The sequence below is a fragment of the Ilyonectria robusta genome (genome assembly GCF_021365365.1).
Source record: "Ilyonectria robusta strain PMI_751 chromosome Unknown BGZ61scaffold_5, whole genome shotgun sequence".
NCBI lineage: Eukaryota > Fungi > Ascomycota > Sordariomycetes > Hypocreales > Nectriaceae > Ilyonectria > Ilyonectria robusta.
Genome location: NW_025764439.1, coordinates 927,767 through 947,970, shown reverse-complemented (window position 1 = coordinate 947,970; position 20,204 = coordinate 927,767). Strand labels below are relative to the sequence as shown.

Genomic DNA, 20,204 nt, shown 5'->3' with positions numbered 1-20,204 from the left:
ATCGGGTTTTCAAGCCAGTGGCCAACCAACAACACACAAAGAGTGCGTAACAAGAATAAGATGGATGATGGAAGAAAATTATGAGTTCTTCACATGCTCTTATACTTTGTCGCCGGTCGCGTGCCCGCGGCAAACTTGGCCGCGGGCACTACGACGCCCTATCTCACCGCATCAACCTACCACGCGCTCTGCAATGGATCCCATAGGCTCGGGAAGAACTGGTCGATAACAGACACGTCGGGCATGATAAAGTCTTGCAGGTCCAGACCGCCGTCCAGACCCGGTTCCTCGGTGGGGACCATGGCCAACAATTTCTCAACAATCTCGGCATGCTGTGCCAGGCAAATTTCGCCGAGGTCCCAAGAATGTTTCTCCTTGTGCGACTGCAGGGCAGTAATGAGATTCGATGCAATTCGAAGAGAGCTGCTCTGTGCCAGGCCAGTTGGCGAATTCTCAGTTTCTAGAGCGCACCTCAGCAAGAAGCTCACCGTGGCTGGGAATGCGAAGGCGCAGCTCGGGAGCCAGAAGTCAGCCAGCTGCTCAGGTTGCAGCTCTTGAGTAAGAATGAGGATCTCTTCCGAAGTCCTTCGCGCTTGGAGGTAGCGGTTCAATAATCGGTTGTCTTCGGTGTCGTAGATTTGCTTATCTGCTTCGAGTTTGATGCGTTCAAGGAGAAGTCGCACGGTAAGATAAGTGAGTCGTAAGTTTGCAGCTCCGGGGACCTCGAGGTCGGTACCCCGGATGATGATGCGGCGGACTCCATCGTCCAAGGACTCCACCCAGTTGTTTAAAGCGAGCTCAAGATGTGTTGTGCTCCTAGGTTCCCCTGGTTCAACGTGATAAATGTGTCTGAGATTTAAGTCTAGAACATCGGTGAGCCCCACGAGAGCAACAAAAACGGATGCCCTTTGCTTTTTGTCATCGGTTGAGTTTGGTTGGCAAAGATGCTCCAGGGTCGGCTTTGGTACATTAAAGTGGGTTCTTGAGATGTGAGGAGGTGTTCCATGAGCGAGGCTCGTCCTACATCTCGTCGCGTTAGGATCATGTAGAAATGGCGGGAATGTGTCACAAATACCACTTGTCATGGACCCAGAGGGCCCACCATATCTTCATTCGTAGATACTTTTCAGAGCCTGGTATTTCCCATGGCATTGGGTTGTGGTGCAGGCCAAGCGAATGTGCCATGGCGACTGCCGAGCCTAGGAGAACTCCGTTTCCAATGAGGGATGTGGTGGGACGACCGCCGACGTTTAACAGAATAGCTTCGATTATAGACATTCCTGGTGATAAGTGAAGCTCCGAGTAGGTTGCCTCATTTGCCAGGTTCCAGATGAATCTCTTGTCCGGGCATCGATGACGACACAATACCGGCGAACTCTCCCAGAAGGTCATAGAGTGTGCATACAAGCAAGCTAATAATGCTGGTGAAATGCGATCTTTATTTTCATGGAACTGTAGGCGGAATGAGGCTTCATCTAGCAGAGGAAATGAGGAGTTGACTTTGTTAAAATAGCTAGACAAGATTAGTTGACACTTTGAACTTGAGCTGGTGGTACCTACACATCAATTACGTCGGCCTCGTAAGGCTCCAGCATTTTCACAATCATCTCTAGTTTCGCTGCAGAAGTACTTCGGTTCACGGTCAAACCTAGTGGACGTTTCTGAACCATGGTGAATAGGACCGGCTGGGATCGGTTTCCTGGCACAGGAATAACCAATCTAGACCCTCGGGTGGCTCCAGGCATTGCGGACAAGTAATCTGACAGCACTTGGTTGTCCGACGTTACCGCCGGTCCAACAATGTGTAGATTGTGTTGCTGATCGTCGGCTGAACCCAACGCCAGCGGCGATTCGTCCTCCTCAAGGGTCTCTTGGCCTTGGGTTGCCCACTCGAGGCGGGGAGGGGATTTATTTGGCGCATTAGGGGCAGAGAGTATATCCGGAGGTGGGTGTCCAAGAACTGAGTTGTCGGATCCGGCTCCGGACACGGGGTTCTGACAACGGCGGGTCGGAGTGGCACCTCCGCCGGTTGACCGGGTCTGTCTTCGGCGTCGAGCAGAATCGGGAGTCCGATTAGACCCATTGGGGCCGGAAGGAAACACGCAATCGGTGCAATGGGCCCGGCACATCAAACATGTTTCAGACGAGGGCTCCGATTGGCACCGCGACTTTCGCCGGCGACATGCCAGACAGGCTGGCCGGAGATGGGACCGGTACGGGCGTTCGTTGTGGGCTTGTTGCGTCATGTTGACACGTACTTTGGCGCATTCGTATTTCTGCAGTTGTGATAAGCAGAGAAAGGGGTCCTCGCCGGCCGCGGACTCGGGCAGTATTAAGGACGGATCCTTGGGCCGCGGAGAACACGGGCCTGCCACACCGTGTATACACCGTGCCCGGATAACTGTACACTGTTTTGAGCCTTCACACGAAGAAGGGGAAGCGGGGATAGCGATAAGACTACCGGTACAGATTGGGTTCTCTGTCATATCTCTGCTGTCACAGTGGAGAGGCGAAGATCACAAATCTGGTGCTATAGTTCCCCCAGCCGGAACCGTGCCGGATCACCCTGAGCCGCAGTGGGGATGATAAGATCGCCAGCGGACGCATGGAGGTGGCTCATTCAAGATGCTAATTTTGGAAGGAGTTTGAATAAACAGGATTATCATCGATTATCATCGATAATTTTGACACATTTTCAACATCAAAAGGGCCCTCTGCTGGACGGATCATGTCGCTTAGCCGGAATTGCATTGAATTGGCCAGGTGCAGAGCAAGTACCTAATTGAAAGGCACGTATCTCTCAGGGCGAGGCGACAGCAGGAGAATCAGCACCGAAAAATACTTGTCTGCTCAACTCGCCCTCTCCCCAGGAACATCTCGACACATTTCAAACCCCTGCTCTTAAGAAATCTGATTTTTTCGCGAGTCTGCCCATAGGGAGAAAAAGTGGAATGCTAATACCGTAAAGACTCAACAAATTCGCCCGCAATTTTTCACACTAGTGCCCGCAAGATGCCCCTTATTAACTGTATGAGGAAGGGATCTACAGGCATCAAGGGAATGGGCTCCAAAATCATTGGTCATTGGCAGACCTGTCAAACATCTACAAAGTGATTTTCGTGCATTAGTGTGCAAAATTGCGGGCGAATTTGTCGAGTCTCTATGGTACATGACTGCCATCGGGTGTGGAGGAGGACGTGGTGCGACAATCCCAGGATTCAAGCAGAGGTATCGCTTATACCAAACCTAAGAAGCTCATTTCTGCTGCAGATTCGGCATTTATGTGTATTCTTCGGTCGACCAACAAGAGGCATTCTCGATTCCTTCATTCATGGGCTAAGTAGTTACTTTAATCGCCACGTGCCCATCAACATTGAAGGCATCCAGATCCAGCACCCCGATATCGCGCTGGGCGTTTAAGAACCGACCCTGCGTGCTTGATGACCTAATTTTTTGGATAACCCACCGTCGTGCAGGGCGATGACAGCTCCCCCGGTTCTCGAAGGGAAATGGAGAAAGAGAAAACTAGAAAGAGAAAGCAATTTGAACGCACCCAGAAATCTAGAACTGGCGGTGGATGGAACGCCTCAAGATCCCAGCGAAGCGAGGTGGTTGGGCTGTCATGTTTTATTTCCGGACAAGCAGCCACCAGCGCAATTTGAAGCAAGGCTCAGGGGGGCATTCGGTTCATCGATGCCTCACGGATCCTTTTTCACGCGAAGTCTATTGCATGAACCAACAGTCGGTGGTGGTTGCTCGCGTTGTGCATGCGCCCGCCACATTTGCTTCATCGATCCATGCGGTTTTCCACTACATGCGTACCACGGAGTACTTATTCAAAAGGACCAGGGCGGGAAACACCTCATCGGGTCACCCAAGACTCGCTTCGCCGTCGGCATTATCATGCGGTTTCGGCATTGAACAACGGTGTGGCCTTCACACAACCTTGTGGCTCGCCAGGCACGTCCCGTTGAACTTGGTACAGGGGTCACGACGGCATCAAGCGACTCTCAGGCCATATGCTTGCTGCTGGAGCCCATTTCTCCATTCCTGCCAGGAGACATTTGACTCCTGATGCGATGCGACTGCGACGTAACTTCACGTTCTAGACTGTCGTACCCTCTCACATCCTAGCAACCCTTTGAGTGCTGGTAGCCAGGAACCAGGGTCTTGGGCCATGGGGATGAAATCAGTGGCGTTCGACTGGGCGTCGACGTTGGCCGATGAGGAACCGTGGATTCGGCTCGGGGTGATGGGAGACGTCAATTGATTCCGATGCGTTAATGTAAGATCCGTCTTCTGTAGATCAAAATCCCGTCTAGAGCAACACCGGATAATGACAACCGCGCACGTCAAGCCGTCTCCCCAGAGTGGAGCTGCTAGCTCATAATCTGCCCCTCATTACGGATAGACTGGTGATCATTGATCTTGCGCGGAGAGAGCGGGTCGATGAGATGGGATCCTCCTGACTCCAGCAGGCGTCGATCCCCCGGCGGAGCTACAGCTGTCTGCCCACGGGGGATCTGAGCCTGGAACAATAGTCTGGAACAACAGCCTGGAATAGCTCTAGTAAGGCCTTCTGCCGCCGTCAGACGCCCGCTGTGCTCCGCTCGTCGACCCATCGTCGCCTTGTCGGCCGCTGGCCGGATCTTGACGCCAGAGCCCTTGGCGACGTCCACGACTAATGAAATGGCCAAATAAAACCTTGAACCAGTCATGCACCGATCCCGGGAGAGCTGTTTCAGGGGCATGGACCAACAATTGGCTGCAGTACGTGTTCGGCGCACCGTGGTCAAACTCTGGCACTTCGTCTAGGGCGACGCGACATGGGTTTACGTATTTCGGACGCAGGGATGAGGGCATACAAGCTGGTCACTCGCGTGCCTGGACACAGCCAACAGCCAGCCTGGTGTCAACATGGGCGCTGACCGATGGCTAGACCGGCTTTCTCCAAAAAAAAAAAAAAAAAAAGATCCGTATGCAGCATCCTTGGTGGGATGGGAGTTTTCGGTTTGTTGTACAGCCCAAGTACTACGCCGTCGCACATGGGACTGGCGTCTTGACTCGAAGCAGGAGGATTCGCCTGTCCGTCGGGACGAACTAAGACTGTGGCTAGACGCCGGGTGTCATCCAGGATTCTGCTTTGGACGCCCTGGTTTAGCTGGCTCTTGGCATGCATTAATGAATCACTCAGGATTCAGCGGCCAAGGAGGCACCGGTTTGATGTTGGCTGTGTGCCGGGTTGGCTTCACCTATCATCAGCCGAGTCCTGCGCCCCAGACTCGACATCGAGGCACACACTCCCAGCGCGGAAGCCGGATATATTCCCAGACAGAATGATGGCGCCGTCTTAGTATCCCATCCAAGCCACTGGTGGCTAACACCTTTCCACGGATTGGAAAGGTGGCGTTCTGCTCGATCGTGAAGCACATCAGACTGGGAGTTGAAGACATGGATTATGACTCGACTTTGGACGCGCACGCTGTAGGTCAGCTTGTCCTCGGGTCGACCGAACCAGTGCCCAGGATTCTGCATTGTAACAGGAAGGGATCATCACTTCATCCTGGCCTCTGATGCCCGTCGAATGCAAACCAACACGCCTCGCCTGGAAACCTTGATCCCGTACCTCCACCCTTTCCATGCATCCCGGCTTATTCGAAGCCGAAAATAACGTCAACCGCTTATTTGGAAGTCTCGTAAACTCCCATCATAAGTCCGTTGCTCGGGTTTCATTTCTCAATATTGTAGACTCTCTCCTTGGTGTTGGAACTAGTACCTCGCTTCCCCATGTGTGGCGCTTCTCCGCCTGTCAAGACATGGTGAAGGAGTCAACTGTGGAGCGGACTGGCGTTTCTCGTACAAGGCCGGACCCGGTTCTCCAGGCTTTTAGTCCCCACCTCAAGGCGAGGGTTCTTTGGATCCTCTCCGGCTCGTGCGAGACTCCTCCCCGGTTCCATCCCAGCGTATGATCGTGCCGGAAAGATAGACCCGTCCCGGGATCAAGCTGGACCGGTACGCCTGGCGTCAAATTCGTCCCCGCCGTCGCTTGCTAACATTGTGTAAAGGATGGATATTCGGGATGTTGGCTGAGGCGCCGCAGCCGTCTCCATCAAGGGGATCACGGGCATCCTAGCGCCCCGTTTCCCCAGCTTCTCAGCTCCCTGGTCCTATAATGTAGTTGACCTAGTCCCCAATCGCGCCATGAAGCGAGGCAATGTAAGTTGGTTATTCTGTATCCCTCCTCTCACCTGCATCAGGGACCATGTTGACGGTGTCGTTCGTGCCAAGTCACCCCTTGCCCAACTTGGATATGTGAACGAGAGTGTTTCTTCCTCTTAAGACCGACTCGGCGCCGAATCGAGTTTACACCACACAACGTATTGAAGGAACGACAGACCGAGAGAAGGAACGAAGGAAAGATTTCGAGTTTCCATCTCATCTGGGAAGCGGCCCGAACAACGCGAAATGTCCAAAGACCTGTCGGGGGCGCTTCTGGCGTCCTCGGTCGTGATCATGTGTATCACGACGCTCGCGATCGGCATGCGGCTGTGGATCAGGGCGACCTTGAAAACGACCGGCTTGGACGATTGTACGCCTGACATTCAGCCGAGATGGAAGACGAAGCTGACAATATACAGATCTGATCACGGGTGCTTGGGTACGCTACGCTTCGACCCCTTGTGGTTGGACGATCTGCGCTTGACGTGAAGCTGACGCGGTGCTAACGATGTGACAGGTTTTCTTGCTGGCTTTGTGCATAGCAACGACTCTAGGTAAGTATCTACGTCCCAATATCAAGGGATGATACTCGAGATCTAACGACCAATAGCTAGCAGAATTGGTTTTGGACTCCATAGACTTGAAGTCTCCGACGAAAATTACGAGCAGTTTTTAAAGGTTTGCTCCAGTTTGTATCTCCCCCTAACTACGCGCTGACTTCCCGACTCACAGTTAACGACTGTCTGCTCGTCGACCTTTAGTTGCGGTGTCTCACTTGCAAAATCGTCCTTCGCCGTGCTCTATCTGCGTATTCAACCCAATAAGGCGCTTCGAATCGCCAACAAATGCTTGATTGCATTTCTATTCCTCCAGGCCGTCGAAGAAAGTTGTGTTGTCATCTTCAAATGCAACCCGATCTCCGCATCATGGGACTTGGAGGAGCTTGCGACAGCCAAGTGCCTTGACATTCACGTTTTGTGGTGGAGCACCGTGAGCACTCTCTTTGTATTCGTTTAGGAGCATCTATACTGACTCGATTAGTTTGTTTTCAACATGACGACCGATCTGTTCCTGTTTATTCAACCTATTCCTGCCATGTGGAAACTGCAATTGCCCCTGACGAAGCGAATTGGGCTGATTTGTATGCTTTCCCTCGGTCTCCTGTAAGTTCACGACCGAATTACTTGGCGATACCTGAGGCTCATACATCTTAGGGTCTGCGTTACTTCGATTATCCGTATTGTTTTCGTCACCCGCATCGGTACAGACGACACCTGTAAGCCTGACGACTCGCCGATTTTACTTGCTCTGACTTTTGCACTACCCAGATGAATTTGTCGAACCGATGATCTGGTCAGAAGTCGAACTCGCTGCGCTGGTGATCTGTTCCACCATCCCCTGTCTGCGACAAGTCGTTCAAAAGGTTCCCTGGCTCAACCACGCCCTGGGTCTGTCCAGCCACAAGACATCTCAGAATTATTACGGACAGTCTGGGTCGAAGAAGAATGGATCAATTCCTCTCAAGAGTTTCAACCAGAGCCACAAGGATTACCTGCAGAGCAACAAGTCTAAGAATGGTGGCCCATACACGAGCAACTATGGCCTTACCAGCAAGGCAGTGGGAGGCCAGCATACAAAAAACGACAGCACGGAGGAAATATTCCCTCACAAGACGGACGGAAACGGTGCAATCATGGTCACTCACGAAGTCATGCGCGATGTCGAATCCCACACCACCTCCTCACCAGCCGGTTCCGTAAGACACGACAACTATTACGAGTCAGCAGATAAGCAGAGGCCGAAATAATCGATGGGGAAAATTCTACGGTGTTTAATCGTTCGGCCGTTATGTATATGCCACCGAGCCAGCTGTAAGATTTGAGAGGCGTTTGAGGGTAGACACAGGTATGGCCTACGTCAAAATAAATAATAAATCCCAGAATATGAGAGGGGTTTCTCGGGACTCATTGTTTGAGGCGAGGGATGTGACGAGAGTAAGAAGACCTGTGATTGAGGAGAATGATTTACTGTACAACCAGACTCCCCGAGGTTGATCATAATTATTTAAGAATTAAAGATTTTCAGGGGAGTTCTGCTCATCTCGAAAACTCTGACGCTGGTGGAGGCGATGATCCACCAAGCGGGGTTAATAACATCACTTTGTTGCTCCGCTGTCACGAATCCTCACTACAATGGTTGTTCACAACCATCCATCTTCCGTAGTATAGTGGTCAGTATGCAAGCTTGTCACGCTTGAGACCCGGGTTCAATTCCCGGCGGGAGAGTCGCCACATGTGTTGACACATGATATCTTTTTTTGTCTTTTGTTTTGGCCAACCGAGATCGGAATGTGAATAATTAATCGGCCGCACTGCAACGAACACACGTATTGATTGATCTTGTTGATTTCAGAACTGCTTTATGCGTATGGTTGTTTCTGAGCACTTTGTAGCTATGTCTAAGTAGATATGACGCATACATTTCAGTAAGATCCGAGATTGTGTCCATTCTGCTCTATTTTCTGATTCCTTCGCTCTTAAAATCCCTAAAACCACCTATGGAAGACTTTCTTGAAGAAGCCTCGATAGCCAACTCTCTCTACTTTGTCCAAAATCTCCTTTGTATCTTTCCTCACCAACATGTCCAGTTTCTTCGACAAGTCTTCTGGCTTCTCCCAGTGGAACTGTAACAGCCAGAAACTAGCCTGGTACAGCGAAACCGTGAACTTCAGCAACCTTTTCCACTCATCAACCATCCACTCCGATTCCTTCAAGAGCTCAAGATGGCTGCACTCTTTTTCAGTGAGTGCCTTTTCACATGCCCAATGCTTTTCATCGTGCACTTTACGGACAAGGACGACTGACGTGCGTGCTTTATCGAGACTGTTGCTAATTTCTGTAATCTGTCGAATTAAGCCGATAGCCTCAACCAGCGACCGTTGACGGGCAGTGGTCATCTCACAGAAGTATGGCAGACCGCCAAATGGGAAGAGAACCTCGTCCAAATTTCGGAATGAGTCCCAGGCCTGGGAATTCTGCTGACTGCTGGGCTGCTCATAACGGTGCAAGTCGATAACGCCGGTACAGTTTTCGAAAGTTGGGCACCGCGTCTTCTTCTTCAACACCCTGCAGCACCCGTGCTCTTCACAACGAAACCACGATTTGATTCGAGGATCTGGCTCGCAGACGCACTCGGGAGACTCCTTAAGGGTGTCCACAAACTGCTCCTCTCCATTGAAGACCACCGGCCGGACGTCGCAGACCATGGTATGTGTGACTACCTGGTAACACATGATGATTGATTGCGGTTTCGATATGTGTGTTGTAGAGCGTAAATGATGTCCAGGGATTCAAGCTCGGCTGTTGTGCTTGAGAGTTGTAGGCTTGGGAAATTTCCTTGGAGATGCGTGTGTGCCTCCATTTAAATCAACATTGTGGAAGACTGGAGAACAATAATGTTCTACTGTCTTCGAGTTCTTGGATTATTGTTCGTGAGGACAAAGGGATTGAGCAAACGGATCCAGTGGTGTTTGCAAACTCGACAAAGAGAGCAATGGGAGCGCACATGCCTTACAATAAAGAAAGAAGGAACACGAGAACATTGTAAGTGCATTGTAACAAACAAAATCGATTACGGCTAGTCTTCGAAGACCATTCTAACTACATGTCCAAGGAAACATGCTCTGTAGAGGGAGGTATCATTAGGAATATAACGTGCATCAATACAAACAAATCTCAAGCCCAAGTCCAGCTTAAGATGACCCAAACTTTAAGATTCTCATCCACGTGCTCTCCTTCTTCTCTTCCGAGTTCTCCTCCTTCACATTGTGCTTTCCGACAATTGTCAAGAATACCTGGTCTAGGGTCGTTGGGCTGACACTGTAGTGACCAACACCCAACTGCTCTTTGTACTCCTCCAGCAAAATTACCAGATGGCCAATGGCACTCTGGGTAATGTTCTGACCAGCCTTGATGATCTCGCTCTCCTCACGACCCTGTGTAGTGGCAAGGACCTGGCTCGCGCGCACCGAGAATCGGATCTGGCCATGATACGTCTTCTCGTCGACTTCCGCGGAGGGTAAAGTTTGACGAATCCATTGGATAATGCGGTCCATATCCTCAGGAGTGGTACGAGGCGCGGTCTTGGAAACAAGGTGAATGTGTAGGGCATCGCCGAAGCGGTGACGGAGGTCATCCGGGGTTCCCAAAGCAAGCATGCGTCGAGCGAGGATACCAGCGCGGCCAGCCAAAGCGTCAGCCTCCTCCATGCTGTGGGTAGTAAGGAGAATAGATCGGCCCGGTACTGTTGCGGCGAGTGTCTTCCACATGATTCGCTTGGAAGCAGCATCAAGACCAGAAGAGGGTTCATCAAGTAGTACCACCGTGGGATTGCCCATGAGTGCAATTCCGAGACTCAGCTTACGTTTGTTACCCCCGGAGAGGGCATTCGCCATGCGAGTGGAGAATGAACTGAGGCCGACAGCTTGTAGTATGGCGTTTACATTATGATCCACATCTGGGATACCCCGAACCTTGGCGTAAAATTCCAGATGCTCCCTAACCGTCATCTGATCCATTGCATCAAACTGGGGGCAAACACCGAGGTTGGCTCGAGCATCAGCAAGGTTCTTGGTGACAGAAACGTCCTCGACAAAAACATCGCCGCCGTTGCGGCTAGGTTTAATATCGCCGCGGATGATCGAAATGGTAGTGGACTTGCCGGCACCGTTGGGTCCTAGAAGAGCAAAGACCTCGCCGCGCTTGATACCGAAGGTGACGTTGTCGACCGCGATGTTCTTGCCAAAGTTCTTTGTGACATTCACTACGCGCAGGCCATTCTCATTCGCTGCGCTGCTCGTGACTCGAGCGAGCTCGTTGGAAATCTCTTCATCCGAGAGCTCTGGGTCGGGCACTGGCTTCTTCTTGCTGCCAAAGAGTCCGAGAAGAGACGAGCCGGCAGAACCCTGGTCCAACCAGATGAGTAGTCCGAACAGGACAAAGGATTGGATGATGAGGTAGAGAATCGGACCACCATAGAACAGGATTCCCCCAGGGTTGGAAACAAGGATATCGCCGTCGCAGGCAGTGGAGAAGAGGTTTAGCGAGACGAACAACGCTCTCAAGACGGATCCGATGGGTGCAAGTGCAGATATGACAAAGTGGACATAGAGGAGGCTCGAGTCGATCTTCGTAACTGGAGAATAAGTGATGACGCACATGTACGAAATCAAGTAAATCAAGAAGAAAAAGGCCTGGGTGGATGCAGCCCAAGCATAAGTGCCAAGCTGAGTTTTGGTGAAGAGGGAAATGACATAGGCCATTAGGATTGCTGCGATGGCATACAGAAATAACACCAGGAAAACGTAGCCCAGGTGGAACCAAATGTTAGAGATGCCAGCCCATATAGCTGTGATGATTGCAGAGCTAACAAGGGCAATGGAAAAGTCAAACAGAAGATATGCGATCCAGAGAGGGAATGGGCGAACACCATTGGAGTATTCAAGGCCACGAACGAATCTGCGGCGTTCCATGCTGGGGTAGAGAGCGAAAAAGGCTGGGTATACCGACAACGCAATGCCCATGTAGACAATCAAGTTCAAGGCGTCGCCAGTGCTGGGGCTAAAGGGAATCTCAAAGGAAGACCAAGTTGTGGCGATGGACGTGTTGGTCAAGATGACATCGAGGAACTGCTGGGCGGTCATTGGGCTAGTGAGGAACAAGTTGGCAACCCAGGCAATCGTGGGGTCTTGGTCCTTATCTCCCAGCCACATGGCCGTGGTGACGTTTTTGCGGTGCTTTTCAATGAACGATTGGAAATCGCTAAACGTGTCGACAACCTCCAGGTTTGACAGAGCGCTGGTGGCAGCGGAAGAATCGCTTCTCAGGCCACTGAAGAGGGGTGCAAAAAGGCTAGTCAAGACAGATGTAGACAGCTTAGACGGTGGACCTGCTAGGAAGATGACACGGCGATCCGAGTTGATTTGACTGAAGGCATCTTCAGTCGACGAGGTCGAGGCCTGATCAGCTGGAGAGCAACCGGTGGGGTCCTGGCCTTTGATGTAAAGCGAAGTCAATCCTGCCGCGATGATTGGAAGAACAAAGGCAACCATGTAGGGGATCCTGTTTCTCTTGAGAATTGTCAAACGCTTCATGAACAAAATGGAGGTTTGCTTCACGTATCCGACTCTCTGTCCATCTAGCAGCTTCAGACCCTTGGGAGCGCCGCTTTCCTTTTCAGAAGACTTTTCGGTGTCGTTGGACGGGGCGGACATGGGATTCGTGTCTCGGAAAGCTTCTTCCTCTCTGATTTCTTCTGCAACTTGGAGGAAGACGTCTTCGATGGTGGGGCCGGAGAAGCGATACTCGTTGATTTTGGCGGTTTCAAGGTCCTTGATGACAGATGCAGCAAGTTGAGAGGAGGGTGCAGTATAGGTAACCAGATCAAATGCATCCTTCTTATTCACTCCATCAATATCGGGGCTCGCTTCGAAACCTTGATCCTTGGGCACATGGACTTTGTATCCTCCGCCAAGTCTGTCCTTGAGTGCGACAGATGATCCTTCGGCGCGGAGAGTTCCCTTGGAGAGGATAGCAATGTGATCGGCGAGGAGGTCGGCTTCGTCCAAGAAATGGGTTGTCAGAATCAATGTCCTTCTACCACGCTCAGCCAGCAGGATATCCCAAAGCTTTCGTCGCGAGAGAGGGTCAATACCGCTGCTAACTTCATCAACACAGCAAACGGCACTGCCACCAGTCAACATCATTCCAAGTTGAAGCTTTCGTTTTTGGCCACCTGAAAGAGTCTTGGCAAAAGCCCTTCGCTTCTTCCAAAGGTCAATGGCCTTGATGAGTTCGTGAATTCCCTCGATAGTGGCTCGGGCGTTGGGAGCTTTGAGATGGTTGAAGATGCGGATGTGTTCTTCCACGGTTAGGTCATCCCAAAGGACATTCTTCTGCGGAGCAATTCCAAGACCGCCTGAACCGTCGATGGTGATGGATCCGCTGGTCAGTTTGTTCATTCCAGCAATAGCATCCAAGGTGGTACTCTTTCCACTTCCATTGGCACCAAGAAGGGCGACAATCTGACCTCTGCCTACGTTGAAGCTTAGCTCGTTGACGGCAATCACCGGTTCCTTCTTGGCGGCGCCGCGATTGAACAGACGAGACAGAATTCCTGGGTTGTAGATCTTTGAGAATAGCTGTAGTTGCACGGCATTGTCTCCCATGTTGTTCACCTCGTCCTGCTGAAGGAGGATCTTGCGTCCCTTGGTCGAGGTGCCATAGAGTGCGTTTTCAATGACGGCACCGAGAAGGGGGTAAGCGAATATTTGGATTATCAGGAAGATCCATATGACGATGCCGGGAATTTTCCATGGACTGTCAGGGGCAACCTCGATGAGGTCAGTGGGTCTGCCCAACTTCTCGAAGCGAGCCATGAAGGTGGTAAAGAAGACGTAGGCACAAGGAGAGAACAGCAGTGACAGGATAGCAACCGGACCAGTGCCGGGAGAAGAAAGGGACTGGGCAAGAATGCCGAGGAGCATGCAACCCAAGAGAGAAGTGATGCCACTCAGTTGGGCTTTCTTGAAAAGAGAGGCGAAGACGATGGCAAAGGAGGCAAAGGCTAGACCAGCAAGGATGTGGAAGATCAGTACTATGCCGATGCTTGTGTTTGTAAAGACACCCTGGCGGATAGTCAAGGAGCCGACAACCCAGGCAGGGGCGTAGATGAGAGAAAAGGACAGGTGATGGGCAATAATCCTGGCGGCTTGGGCCTTCCAGGGTTTGCTCACGGGCATCATGGCATCAACCAGCTGGGACATGCCCGTCTCGCGTTCAGTAGCGATGAAGCCAGTCAGATGGTATGTGACCCAGATGACAGTGGCGATAAAGGCAACGCCCATCCAGCCGGTGATGACGTTTTGGTAGAGTTTTCGGATGCGGTCTCGGCGCTCCGCTGGGGTCAAGGTAGTAAAGGGATACTCCATGGTGTTGTCAAGAGAAGTGTCGCTCGAGCTGTTCATACGGACAATGATGGAGTCGACAGCGCGCTGGATGGGAAGTATATAGATCTCTTGATCGTTGCTGGATGTATCGACGTCGATCTTGCCGACACTGTCGATGAGAGCGCCATCGGTGCGAATGGTGTAGTTCCAGATACCACCGGGGCCTTCGTCAGGGGAGGATCGCATCACAATTGCACCGAAGCATGTTGTGACGCCGCGAAGACTACTGCGACACTGGGTAGTGAGCTGGTCCTCATTGTCAACGCGCACCACCTCAACAAAGTCGGCCGCGGCTTTAGCCTGGCTGGCAAGTGTATCAAGAACAGATTCAATGTTGCCGCCTGTAAATCCATTGTTGACGAGGACCAACCTATCGCGGCTGCTACCATGGGCTTTGTCGAATGCCTGAGCCAGCGTCTTGACGGGATGTGGGGTGCCTATTCCAAACACCGCGGGCGGGACAAAGAGATTCTTTGCGAAGCTGAAGAACGAAGCTAGGATGATCGGGAGGAGAAAGGCCATCAAGATGCAGAGGGCAAGGTGGCGGAAGAGGAGGATGCGTAGGTTCTTGCCCATGAGGGTCACAACCTGCTTGAAGAAAGTCATGGCGGCGACAGAAGCCCGAAGGCTGGACGTGAGGGTATCGTGTCGGTTGCGTCAATGGATGTCAATTCGGCAGTTTGATGAAAGGAAGATAAGTTCGTTGGCTGTCTATTTGGAGTTGGTCTGCTGAGATGTCGCATGCAGCGCAAGGAACGAGAGAAAGCCGGCAAAGACGGTGGGTTATCGCACGGGTCGTCGCTGGGCCGAGCCTACCAACGCCTCAAAAATAGTAGCCAACCCGAGCTCCTCGTGTCGAAAGCTGGGACGAAGCGGCAGAGCGCATCGAAAGATGTCGATGGAGATCCGTGTCGACTCTGGCAGCTGAGCGGAGTCGGTTATATTAATGTTTTGTCCCGCGGAGGGATCTCCAACCGGGGCAGTGGGCCACGGGGGTCACAGTGGGGTGCCAAGTAGCTCCTCGGAGGGCGTTCAGTGGCCGTTTCGCAGGCTTGCCTTAGAGTTAGCGGGTGGTGGCGCTTGGCAGGCTCCCGTAGTTGGCCCGCTGTAGCCTGTAGTGTAGCGTGCAGGGGGCTCAAGCGGTCCGTCCTTCAAAGGAGGTCGGCGCCATGGTGGCAGCCGTGGTTCGCGGTATGGCACCTTTCCTGCGTTAGCTGCGTTCCCAGGTTGCGAAATAACATCCTCGGAGCATTTCACGCCCTGCGGTCGCACCTGCGAGCGCTGTAACTGGCCAATACGGTCTCGTTGATGGGGGAATCGGGCTGCACACGTTGTGGCTGTGTTTCTTGGGTGTCCCGCCGCCAATCCTGCACCTACGGGCCCGTTTGAATGTGCAAAGTAGATGACGACGACTCATCCCCCTGCCGCGATGGAGCTGAAGAGGGTCATGAATCCTCATACGCGAAGGATTGAATTCCCTCTTGCTCAGCGTCAGGTAAATCAGGCGCCAAGATACCGTCCCAGATCTCAACTCGATGGCATGTGTAATACTCGCGCCTCGTGCTCAGCCTCTCGTCATTCTGTATCATCTTCTTATTTTGCATTTTCGTATTCAGCCCAGGCATAATCACTCTATTGCTTACTTTTTTCTTGTTACCCTCTTTTTCTCGCAATCAACCCCTTGTCGACAGCATCGATCTCAGGGCATCCATCCATGTCCCTCGCATCCAGTAGTCTGCTCGAATCGATAACCATTTGCAGCGTCGGCTAGATGACCGCCCGAACTCCGAGCCAAGACCCCCTGTCTTTGTGTAAATTCTTCTAGTTCCCCGCCTGCATGGAGGTCGCTAAAATGATCACCATGGGGCATTCCGTATTGCTCGGGTTTCTTCATATGGCCTGTGCGTGCCAATCACAACACCACTTTCTGATACACATGCTGATCCAGGGCTGAGCCCATCCCTCTCTGAACCTTGCATCCTCCCGTGTCTGGTGCATTTTTGTCGGTTGCCTAATCTTTGGGGGTACAGTCGTCCATTAACCCAACTGGGCGCCACAAGGACACCCTGGCCACATATTCGCCTATCTGTGGTCCGTATCGTCGTATCTGCATCCGGAACGACACGACATAACCGAGTTTGAGGCCGCTCAGGTACCGTCCCGCACCATGGTGCCTGATTGGAAATTGCAAAGTTCGAAACCAATGTGAACGTCAACAAGAAGAAGCACATCCATTCCAAATGAAGTGACCAGCGCGTAGCACTGCCTCGTTGCCAGGCCGTGTCCCGAAATCTCCAGTTTTCCCGGGTCGCGAAAACTCCCTGGTTGGCCACCACTCCAAATGCGAAATACGGCGCCAATACGACAAGGGTTCGTTCTCGTGGCATCTCGGCGACGGCTAACTTTCAACCTCCGGCACTTTCCCCTTTCGGATTTAGGTTCCGGGGTTCGGTTCCGGAGCGGCGGCTCCAATCAACTCCGATCCGTCCAACCTCAGGCGGTGGCGGAGGCTGCACTGCCAACCGCTCAAGATATCAACTGCAATAAAATAACACCTTGTGGCTGGTGATGCCTGACGCCAGGATTGTGCAAATCACTCTAGTCGTCAAATTGAGCCGATATTTGGTAGCATTTAGACGCGTCACCTCATGCGCCCGCGAGCAACATGCGCCCGCCTGAGCAACATGCACCGCAACTTGTCGGCTCTGCGTGCCGCTGCTCAGGCGACAGCAGTCAGTTGACCAAGATTGAACTCTTTGTAGTCTCTTTACTCAATTAGGAACCCTCCTCCTCCTTCATCGTCGTCGTCGTCGACCATGTCGAACTCCTCAGTGACATCGCTTGGCGCATCATCCAGGTCGTCATCCAACTGTGCCTCCCTTGCTGCCTTGTCGTCAGCCTCCTTCCTCTCTTTTGCATCCACTCCGCTCCAAATCTGCTCCCTAATTCTCAGCCCCATCAGGAACTTCCTCCACGCTCGCATAGCCCGACTTCTCCTCCTCTCGTCCTCCAACTGTTGTTCCAAGTCCCCTAGCCCCTGAATAACCGCCCACACCGCCGCCTCGTACTCTTTGGCGACCACGATACCATGGAGGACTGCGGTACCGTGCCGTCCCTTGAATTGGAAGCCCGTCAGCGCTGGTGCATAGTCAACTCCAACCACAAACGCTGCTCGAGCGGCGTGTTCGTGAACGAGGTGAATGCCTCCGGGTGGGACCATGCTTGGAACATAAACGTCGATGTTTCCGAATTTGTTTTTTGGAACGCGACCATTCCGTACTCGTGGTGGGACGTACAGTTCTGTCTGATCTTCCGTGTAAATCGGCGTGCCTGCATCTCCTTGATCGTCATCCTCTTCCTCATCAAACCGTGACCCCTTAGGCCGGGCCTTTTTTGGAAGCCACTTGGCCGGAATCTCGTTTGGTTTAAGCTCCCGGCCCAATCTATACCATTTGTCGGCACTTCTTGCTATTCGCACATCTTTCCGGCGGTAAATTCTCTCAAGAGGGCCCCGACTCCCAGCGGCAATGGTCCCTGAAGGCGTAGCACTCGAAACCAATACCTCGTTGCGACGTAGGTGCCGCTTTAAGGCATAAATCGGGTGGTCTTTGAAGTCTTGGACATTTCGCGGCATCGGCTCTCTTGCCTCAACGCCAGCGAGTTCATTATCCTCAATCTGGTCGAGATCTGTCGGCCGCCGTTGACGATACATGTTCATTACTTTCCGCCACCACAGGTCCCCGCCCTCTGTCGTGGTCTCCACTCTCAACTTGCGAGTCTTGGCCGTGTACGCTTTGGCATATCTCTTCGTCACATCTCGCGCGGTTCCATCAGCGTCGAAAGCGACCACATATGACAAGGAGTTTTCTTTGTCCGTTATTGGAGGTTCCATCCCCTTGGGCTTCCAGAACGTGTGTGTGACCACTGGGTCAACAGGTTGCCACTTCTGATGACCGACGTCAAGGATCTCAACCCAATACACCGGGTACGACGACTCCTTGATTCTCTTTGGTACGTCAAACGTAGGGCGCGGTTTTGGCGAAGCAGGCTTTGGCTCATAATTGTATGCTGTTGCGTTTGGATGACCCAGTCTCCGGCGGGCAGTAGAGCCACCGGATGGAGAGCCGTACCCGGCGTTTGCTATCTCGCGGTACTTGGCCATAGTGGCTTGCACCTGTTCCTTCTTCAATGCCTTTGATGTTGGTCTAGTTGGTTTCGGCTTGGGGAGTGTGGGGGCACCGGAAATGCAGGCCAGCGGTTGAAGTGAGCACACAAGTCGTGCTCGAACTCCTACGCTCCGTAGAAGCGCGCAGTACAGCTGCGCACCAACATCACGGGAGCCTTGCAACGTCTTTGCCGCCTCGCGAAAATCGTCGCGGTCCACACACGACTCCATATCACTAGGAGGCTCATACTATTCGTGATTAGCAAAATCCGTCAACATAGACGTCGACATACCTCTTGCAGATGCTCTGGCTCCTCGGCCCACAAAGCCCGCCTCAGACCTCTTTCAGTGACTTCAAACTTTGTGGCCCAGACTCCCTCAGCTTGTTTCAGTCCTGTTTTGAGACTCTCAGTTCGTCCAAACTGGGAGAGCTGTACACCAGGGTTCAAGTATGCAGCCATTTTATCAGTGAGATGTGGACGTAAATGATCCTGCACCCTGTGGTCGTTGCACCAGTGATTGCGACGTGCGACATGCGATAAAAGACAAAGAAGATGAGTTTTGTGAATGTCGGCTCTCCGTTCTCTCTCTTCCTTAGTGAGAGGTTTTCGTCTTTCAGCGGCTTTCTTCGCTTGGGCTGTGGTGGACTGTTGGGCCGTGAGGTTGAGGACCAACTCCAAGGGTTCTTGGGTTGTGGGGATTTCTTTAGGGAGTACTCCAAAATCAACGTCTTCAAATACAATGTCTTCATCTTCGTCCTCATCTTCGGATTCCAACTCCATGGTTTGCATGGTCGGCTCTGGTAAGACAACATCCTGAAACTCGATGTCTTCATCCTCGGAATCTTCGTTGACCTGTATTGTCTGGTCGCCTTGTGCGGCTCCGGAGCTTGATGCTGGTTCTTGCTCTGGTACTTTCTCTGGCACTTCCTTCTCTGCAGTTTTCTCTTCTCGACTTGGGCCCGCGCGACGCCGTTTCAGCGGCCGCTCAGGCGGGCTGCGATCCTGGGCATTCACGCCGGCCTCGGCCAACATGTCCTGGTAGACATCCGGCCCGCTCGGTGTCCCCGCAGCCAGCCTGCTACTGGCCCTTGTAGTCCGCTTCCGACCGGCCATGATCAGACCATTCTGAGGAGGCCTCCGTTGGGGTTGAGAAGGTGCCGCGAGTGAAGCGCGAGTTGCGTGTCAGTGCATTTTGAATCCGTTGCGTCATCATGGAGTCGCGAAATGATGCGCGAAGTCACGTGATTGATTTAGGCAGTTAATGGATGAATTGGTCAGCACTTATTTCCGCAATCGTCCATCAGCACTTTAACGAAAAAACATGGCAACAAGAGATTGATTCCATATTGAACGATGATGTAAGTATCATTTACTTGGAGCTCACTGAACTTTCGTGATCAAGTCAAAGTTGAGATAGAACCCCATAGAACTCATCTTGTCTGCCTCGGCTCGGGTGGGCCGACGCCCCAACGGTGCAACGTCAATCGCCACGCCGTCATGTCATCAATTCGCGATGGAGGCATTCGGTGTTGTGCAATGCGCGAGCTTCATTGTGCTTTCGTCACAGGTCCGGAATGCGACGAGGCAAAGTTAAGTTTCTTGTAAGCTTGATCAGTACCGTCCAACCCAAAACATTTCAAATGTTAATTCGTGACTTCCTCCACTCGTACAGATACTTTTGAATGCGTTGTAAAATACATGGAAGATCTGGTATCCGAGACATGTTGTCTTTAGCACATGCGTGTGGCTGCATTCCAAGCTGCGAATAAAGAGCTCCTATGCCCAATCCAACATAACATCTTCTTTGTGGACG

The 20,204-nt window shown here is 52.2% G+C and overlaps 7 protein-coding genes and 1 non-coding gene across 8 annotated transcripts; 3 read left to right on the top strand and 5 right to left on the bottom strand.

Moving 5' to 3' along the window:
- Nucleotides 1–65: 65 nt before the first annotated feature.
- BGZ61DRAFT_182451 (fungal-specific transcription factor domain-containing protein) lies at nucleotides 66–2,302 on the bottom strand. The gene is made up of 3 exons (XM_046237698.1): nucleotides 1,561–2,302; nucleotides 1,076–1,513; nucleotides 66–1,020 (listed from the first exon to the last, which is right to left on the bottom strand). Exons 1-3 carry the CDS (start codon nucleotides 2,244–2,246, stop codon nucleotides 177–179), a joined length of 1,968 nt encoding a protein of 655 aa, XP_046107512.1. The 5' UTR covers nucleotides 2,247–2,302; the 3' UTR covers nucleotides 66–176.
- Nucleotides 2,303–3,534: 1,232 nt separating this feature from the next.
- BGZ61DRAFT_446459 (uncharacterized protein) lies at nucleotides 3,535–4,261 on the top strand. Its single transcript, XM_046245212.1, has one exon. It carries the CDS (start codon nucleotides 3,578–3,580, stop codon nucleotides 4,073–4,075), a length of 498 nt encoding a protein of 165 aa, XP_046107511.1. The 5' UTR covers nucleotides 3,535–3,577; the 3' UTR covers nucleotides 4,076–4,261.
- Nucleotides 4,262–6,465: 2,204 nt separating this feature from the next.
- Nucleotides 6,466–8,288, top strand: BGZ61DRAFT_586063 (uncharacterized protein; the record flags this gene model as incomplete). The annotated part of the gene is made up of 8 exons (XM_046256426.1): nucleotides 6,466–6,589; nucleotides 6,639–6,658; nucleotides 6,737–6,773; nucleotides 6,830–6,897; nucleotides 6,952–7,209; nucleotides 7,261–7,382; nucleotides 7,434–7,495; nucleotides 7,548–8,288. 8 exons carry the CDS (start codon nucleotides 6,466–6,468, stop codon nucleotides 8,024–8,026), a joined length of 1,170 nt encoding a protein of 389 aa, XP_046107510.1. The 3' UTR covers nucleotides 8,027–8,288.
- Nucleotides 8,289–8,432: 144 nt separating this feature from the next.
- Nucleotides 8,433–8,504, top strand: BGZ61DRAFT_t78. The gene has a single exon. It is a non-coding gene; the product is annotated as a tRNA-Asp (tRNA).
- Nucleotides 8,505–8,764: 260 nt separating this feature from the next.
- On the bottom strand, nucleotides 8,765–9,511 carry BGZ61DRAFT_515540 (uncharacterized protein; the record flags this gene model as incomplete). Its single annotated transcript, XM_046252247.1, has 1 exon — nucleotides 8,765–9,511. One exon carries the CDS (start codon nucleotides 9,509–9,511, stop codon nucleotides 8,765–8,767), a length of 747 nt encoding a protein of 248 aa, XP_046107509.1.
- A 227-nt stretch (nucleotides 9,512–9,738) lies between these two features.
- Nucleotides 9,739–14,830, bottom strand: BGZ61DRAFT_569198 (putative ABC transporter; the record flags this gene model as incomplete). The annotated part of the gene is made up of 1 exon (XM_046256021.1): nucleotides 9,739–14,830. The coding sequence occupies one exon, from the start codon at nucleotides 14,828–14,830 to the stop codon at nucleotides 9,971–9,973; it is 4,860 nt and encodes a 1,619-aa protein (XP_046107508.1). The 3' UTR covers nucleotides 9,739–9,970.
- A 931-nt stretch (nucleotides 14,831–15,761) lies between these two features.
- Nucleotides 15,762–16,689, bottom strand: BGZ61DRAFT_446452 (uncharacterized protein). Its single transcript, XM_046245211.1, has one exon. It carries the CDS (start codon nucleotides 16,609–16,611, stop codon nucleotides 16,081–16,083), a length of 531 nt encoding a protein of 176 aa, XP_046107507.1. The 5' UTR covers nucleotides 16,612–16,689; the 3' UTR covers nucleotides 15,762–16,080.
- On the bottom strand, nucleotides 16,682–19,571 carry BGZ61DRAFT_504394 (uncharacterized protein). Its single transcript, XM_046251797.1, has 2 exons — nucleotides 18,683–19,571; nucleotides 16,682–18,638 (listed from the first exon to the last, which is right to left on the bottom strand). Exons 1-2 carry the CDS (start codon nucleotides 19,502–19,504, stop codon nucleotides 16,992–16,994), a joined length of 2,469 nt encoding a protein of 822 aa, XP_046107506.1. The 5' UTR covers nucleotides 19,505–19,571; the 3' UTR covers nucleotides 16,682–16,991.
- Nucleotides 19,572–20,204: the final 633 nt, after the last annotated feature.